The 6,610-nt window shown below is 37.3% G+C and overlaps 1 protein-coding gene across 2 annotated transcripts in view; it reads left to right on the top strand.

Moving 5' to 3' along the window:
* LOC102766187 (UPF0061 protein ETA_18310) overlaps window positions 1–6,610 on the top strand; it is a 49,722-nt gene that overhangs the window by 25,928 nt on the left and 17,184 nt on the right. For both annotated transcript variants that reach the window (XM_015568246.1, XM_015568245.1), the window contains 5 exons: window positions 379–462; window positions 1,146–1,275; window positions 3,636–3,680; window positions 3,786–3,867; window positions 3,968–4,060. In XM_015568246.1, the coding sequence (XP_015423732.1) occupies window positions 379–462; window positions 1,146–1,275; window positions 3,636–3,680; window positions 3,786–3,867; window positions 3,968–4,060 (434 nt within the window). The remainder of the gene's footprint in view (window positions 1–378; window positions 463–1,145; window positions 1,276–3,635; window positions 3,681–3,785; window positions 3,868–3,967; window positions 4,061–6,610) is intronic.

The raw sequence follows: 6,610 nt of genomic DNA, 5'->3' as shown, positions 1-6,610 counted from the left end.
ACACGGACAAGGGGGGGGGGAGGGCAAGAGTGGGGGGGGTTTGAGGGTATCGTGGGGACAAGGACATATATGTAATATCTTAATCAATAAAAAATATATTAAAAAAAATAAGAGGAAGTTTTATTTCTTGGGACTGAAGTATTGAAAATCTTTGGGGACAGAGGAGTATAAAACAAAAGGCTACATTTATTTTTAAAATATAGTTGTAACATAAAACTATTTGTCTTCTTTAATTAAATCTTTCAATTGATAATTAAATTTTACTTCATTTCTAAAAAAAAATGCATTTCCATGACCTTTTCCATTCTGGAAAATTTTATATGGTTAAAAAATGCTTTTGTTATTTTATCATGTTTTTGGAAATTTTTGTTGTTTTAGGTGTTTGCAATACTGATAACTTCAGTTTGTTATCCATTACAATTGACTATGGTCCATTTGGTTTTATGGAAGCCTATAATCCAGGTATGTTTGATTGATATGTATATGTAGATACCTTATTTCACAAGTTTATTTTAGATAAACTGTTATAGCTAATACAATGATGGGGTAGTAAAAGAATTGAGATCATTTGTAGAATGGTAGTTTTGTGTTGTACTCAATCTTATAGGTGCTATAGGGATACAAAAATGAATTCTTTGTAACTCCTGCCCTTAAAGAATTACATGTTAGGGAAGATGACCTGAAGGACAGTAGGGAATATGTTGTCAGACAGACATGAGTTTATTTTCGGGCATCTGACCCTTAATGGCTCTGTGCCCTTGGACAAGTTAACTTAACCTCTCACTTACTAACCTATAAAATGGAGGTAACACTAATATAATACTTGACTGTGGAAGGATGAGAGAGGGCTTTGTGGACAACATACTACTTGAGTTGGAGTTTGAAGTCTGTATTTGATGACCTGGAAATTCTTGTAGGTTAGAAATGTATTCATCTATTAGGCACATATTCACATTATAAAATATTTTCATGTGTATGGACATTAAATATTTATATTACTTTTGAGTTAAATGTTTAATGTTAGAAAAAGTTTTACCTAATAAATAGAAATTTATTAAGTTTAAATATAAATTAAAAAATGAAGAAAACAGCTCTTTGTTGTAATTATCCTTATTATATAAAGATAGTATTTTTGTGTTAAACAGATTTTGTGCCAAACACATCTGATGATGAAAGAAGATATAAAATAGGAAATCAGGCCAATATTGGGATGTTTAATTTGAATAAGTTGTTACAAGCTCTAAACCCATTACTGGATCCAGGGCAAAAGCAGCTGTGAGTAAATCCTACACCTACGAATTAAATCTGTGTGAAAATATATTTGTAAAATGATCATTTTTTATTTTTATTGATTTCAGAAAAGAAGGGAGAGGGAGAGAGAGATAGAAACATCAATGATGAGAGAGAATCATTGTGTGGCTGCCTCCTGCATGCCCCCTACTGCGGAAAAAAGCATCATTTTTGAAAAATAAGAAAGTGACATTTTGAAAACCAGCTTATTATTTAGTCTTTAATAATGACAGCATTTCAAGCTCTATATTTTTCTCTAGTTCAGTTTTGGCTTTTTCCCATAATTACCAAGATAAGTTGTTTTCATATTTATTGCTTTTTAGATGTGAAATTTTAGTTTATTTCTTCTTTGATCTAAGAGTTCTTTATCACTGTTTCTTAATTTCTCAGTAGTCGGACTTAATATGTCCATATTTTTGTGATCAAAGAATGTGTTTGGTAAAATCTGCCATTCAAAATGTGTTAAGGATTCTTTATGGCATAGCCTTGCTTTACCTTAAGAGTGAGGGCCTGAAGCAGCCACCAGGTCCCGGATTATGTTAGGATTTTGTTGATCTACCACTGGACGTTGCGTTTCTTGAGGGCAGGGACCACATTTTATTCATCTCTGTGTCTCCAGTGTATTTGCTGGAAGATAATACATATTTTGTTTTACATTCTTCTCTCTACCTCCAATCAAAAATTTACAGTACAAGATCCCAAGTGGAAGGCAAGGCATATAGTTATTTTATTAATCCCAGGTAGCAAAAAATTACTACAATAAAGATTTTTAAAAGTTTATATCCATACATGGTTTTCTTAATTAATTAACTAATTAATTAACTATATTGGTAATACAGTCACATAATTAAAAATCAAAGTGATATAAAATGATATTCATTAAGCAGCCTTTATCCCACCCTAGTCTCTATTAATTTTATATCTCTTTAGCTCCGCAGAGTTCATTCAGTCATTCAACAAATATTTATTGAGGTGCTCAGTATGTGCCAGACACTGTTGTAAGTGCTAAGAGGATAGCAATGAATAAAACAGCACAATAATTGTGCCCTGATGGTGCTTACTTTTGGTGGGAGAGACAGTCAATAAACAGTGTAAATAAGTTATATAGCATATTAGAAGGAGTTAAATGCTATAGAGAAAAATAAAGCATTAGGTGGAGAGTATAGGGAGGGAAAGAAAGTTTGCAGTTTTAAAGGATGGTCAGCAAAGAACTTGAATAAAGGCTCAAAGGAGCAACAGGAGCAAACTATGCAGGTATCTACAGGTAGGGAGTAGCCTGTGAAAGGCCCTGAGGTGGGAGTGTGTGTGTGTGGGGGGGAGAGGGGGGACGGTGTTTAAAGAACAGCAAGATGATTGCAGTAGAATGAGCAAGGGAAGAGCTGTAGATGAGATCAGGAAGGTAAATCAAGCAGAGCTTCAGAATGTGTTGAGTTTTTGTGTAACTGAAAATACATTTGAGAATGTTAAGAAATAGAAACTGTTTAAAGATGGGCTTAAGGTTAAAAACTCTAATTTTTATATTTTTATGAAAGATTTCACTATATGTTCATACTTTCAGACAAGTAAAATATTGTTTTGGGTGAGTTACTGCTAATGAGTTATTTTTGGTCTAAGATGATTTTTAAAATATACCAAAAACACACATTTATATCAACATTTATCCTGTAATATAATTATATATAGTAGTATTCCAGGAATGATATAGTATGATTTGTACTGTATCCAAATCTTTCAGACAATAAATTTGTATTGATAATTTTCTCTGTGATCTATAATAATAAAAGTGTAATTAGACTGGACAGCCAAACCTTCTGGACGTCATTCCTGATGAAGCCGTAGTGGTGGGGGCTAAGGCAGAGGTGGTTAGGGGCAATCAAGCAGGCAGGCGAGCAGTTAGGGGCGATCAGGCAGGCAGGTGAGCAGTTAGGGGCAATCAGGCAGGCAAGCAGAGTGGTTAGGGGTGATAAGGCAGGCAGACAAGCAGTTAGGGACATCAATCACTAAATAAGAATCAGTAGCACATAATCTAATGTTATTTAGTACATGAGAAGGTTTGCTTTGTTCTTGTAAAATGTAATTCAGGAATGCTAATTTTAGCCCTGGCTGCTTTGGCTCAGTTGATAGATCCTTGGCCTGTTGACTGTAAGAGTCCTGGGTTCGATTCTAGTCAAGGGCATATCCCCAGTGGGGGCATGTAGGAGGCAGCCGATCAGTGATTCTCTCTCATCATTGATGTTTCTATCTCTCTCTCCCTCTCCTTTCCTCTCTGAAATCAATAAAAAACATTTAAAAAAAGAAAGCTAATTTTAAATCAAGGTTTAACTGTTCTTTTTTTCTTCCTATAGTGCCGCTCAGATTCTTGAGGGGTATCCTGTTCTCTATTACACAAGGTTTGTCCTTTTTGAATGCAGATGTTAAAGCATCCTGGTTGGTTTGAGGACAAGTCTTAAAATAGTGAGAATTTTAATAACATATTAAATTGACATTTCTTTTAGATTTAGAGAATTGTTCAAAGCCAAATTGGGACTACTTGGAGAAAGGAAGGGTGATGATGATTTAATTGCATTTCTCTTACATGTGAGTTTATCATTTAATCTCCTTTTCTGATTAACATTTGAATTATTAATTAGCATCTTCTCAAAGAACTGAGATTGATAAATATATTTATTTTCATTAGCTCATGGAAAACACAGAAGCTGATTTTACAATGACATTTCGGCAGCTCAGTGAGATTACTCAAAGCCAGTTACAGGAGCTCAACATTCCTCAGGTATTCATTAGTGACATTTGGCTTTTTTAACTGGGTTATTGAGGTATAATTTATATTCCATGAAATTTCACTCACCTTAAGTATACAATTCAGTGATTTTTAACTAATTTACACATTTGTGAAGTTATCACAATGCAATTTTGGAACAATTCCAACACACCTTGGTCCTTTGTGCCCTTTTGCAGTCAGTCTCTGCTTCTACACTCAGCTCCCAGCAACTACTGATTTATTTTCTGTGTCTCAAGGTTTTCATTTTCTAGACATTTCCTATAAATGGAATCATACAATATGTGGTCTTTTGCATCTGGCTTCTTCACTTTTGCATATTTTGAGGCTCATTCATGTTGTAACCTGTATCAGTAGTTCTTGCCTCTTTACTTCATTGTATAGACATACCACATCTTACTGATCCATTAGGGTCATTTCCATCTTTGGATATTGTGAATAAACACTGCTCTGAACATTTGTGTGCAAGTTTTTCTGTGAACACATGTTTCATTTCCCTCGTGTATATTCTAGGAGTGGAATTGCTGGATGGTTTAGTAAATTTGTTTAAATTTTAAATTTTAAACTGTTTCCAAAGTGGCTGCACTTAGTTCACTTTTAAAAATATATGTTGCCGCCCTAGCCGGTTTGGGTCAATGGATAGAGCTTTGGCCGGCAGACTGAAGGGTCTTGGGTTTGATTCTGGTCAAGGGCATGTACCTGGTCGGGGTACATGTGGGAGGCAACCAATTGATGTGTCTCTCCGCTCTCTAAAAAAAAAAAAAATCAATGGAAAAATATCAAGTGAGGATTAACAAAAGCTTATATGTTGCCTTTTCATTTCAATTATAATACATTGAATATATTGTTTATGGAATAATATGGGTATTGCCAGACAATTTCTATATATTTTTAGAAACAGATCTATTTTTAAGGTCTCAGTCGTATATATTGCAGTTATTGTTTTTATCATTGTTGAGATTAAAACCTAGTCTTATTTTTTTCAATTTTAATTTCTTCATTATCTTTCATGACATTCTCTATAATGTTATCTTTTTATAATTCAGAAGATATTCAGCCTCATTTATGCACTCATGCAACACGTACTTATTGAGAACTCACTGTTGTTGACAGTTTGTTCTGGGATAGACATTATAGTAAATGTTTTACAAAATAATGAAAATTTATTAATAATATAGTGACAGTAATAGCTAACATTTGAGTCCTTATTGTGTTCTAGACACTATTCTAAGCATTTTATATATAAAATCTGTGACATAACATATACGGTAATACCATTGTGATATCTATTTTACTGATAAAGAAATGGAGGCATAGAGAGATTAGGTAACTAGCGCCAGGTCACACAGCTAGTAAAAGGCTGGCTGGATTCAAACACAGACAGCTTTCCCCAGAGCTCATGCTCCTAGTAATTCCCAAGCTCTTTCTCATTTAAGAAAAGGATGGGCCAGTTCTTTCCTCAGTCCCTTGATCCAGGCAGTCACCAAAGGAAAGGTATCTTGGGCTAAGTCATAAGGCTTGGAATTAGAGTCCTGTGGAGTTTGTGGAGTTTCCACAGTCGTTTTCAGGCGTATGTTTAGAGGGAAGTGTTCTGTGGTGACTGGAGAGAGTTGGCCCTGGCAGCAGATTAGGTGCCTCAAATCCGAGGTTCCCTTTTGACAGGCCGTGTGAGCTTGTACACATTACTCAGTTTCTCTAACCCTCAGTTGTTTCATCTGTAAGATAGAATTAGTAGTAATGCCTACCTCATTGGTGCTCAATAATGTTGTCTAGCAGTAGAGATTTCAGACTTCTGGGACGGTTTTCAGGCTGGCCATGCCCCCATCAGGGTGGGAGTCCCCACTGGGGGCAGTGCCAGCCTGGGCGAGGGGCTGGGGCTGTTTGCAGGCCAGCCATACTCCCATCGGGCTGGGGGGTCTTTGTTGGGGGTGGGGCCAGCCTGAGCGAGGGGCTAAAGGTCGTTTGCAGGCCATCTATGCCCCCATAGGGGTAGGGGTTCCCACTGGGGCGGGGCCAGCCTGGGCAAGGGGCCTGGGGCAGTTTGCAGGACAGCCAAGCCCCCGGCTTTGTCCGGAAGCTTGGAAGGTCTCCGGGTCTAATTAGCATATTACTCTTTTATTAGTATAGGTATTAGAGGCCTGGTGAACAACATTTGTGCATGGGTAGGGTTCCTAGGCCTGGCCGATGACCAGGGCTGATTGGGGCCTTTTGGTTGCGGGCCAGGGCCTCCCTTCCCTGGCTGCTGGCTGTCAGCCAGGGCCTTCCTTAGTTCTGCACCGCCTCCTAGTGGTCAGTGCACATCACAGTAAGCGATCAGTCTCCCGGTCGAACTCGCGGGGACAATTTGCATATTAAGCTTTTATATGTATAGATTTCTATAGCACTCATCCTATATAATAAAGAGGTAATATGCAAATTGACCATCACTCCAACACACAAGATAGCCGCCCCCATGTGGTCAGAGATGGCTGCCCCATGTGGACACAAGATGGCCAGCAGGGGAGGGCAGTTGTGGGTGATCACACCAGCAGGAGAGGGCAGTTG

The sequence above is a fragment of the Myotis davidii genome, unplaced genomic scaffold (assembly GCF_000327345.1).
Source record: "Myotis davidii unplaced genomic scaffold, ASM32734v1 scaffold1565, whole genome shotgun sequence".
In the NCBI taxonomy this organism is placed as follows: Eukaryota; Metazoa; Chordata; class Mammalia; order Chiroptera; family Vespertilionidae; genus Myotis; species Myotis davidii.
Note: the sequence above shows the minus strand (reverse complement) of the source record. Positions and strands in the feature narration are given on the sequence as shown.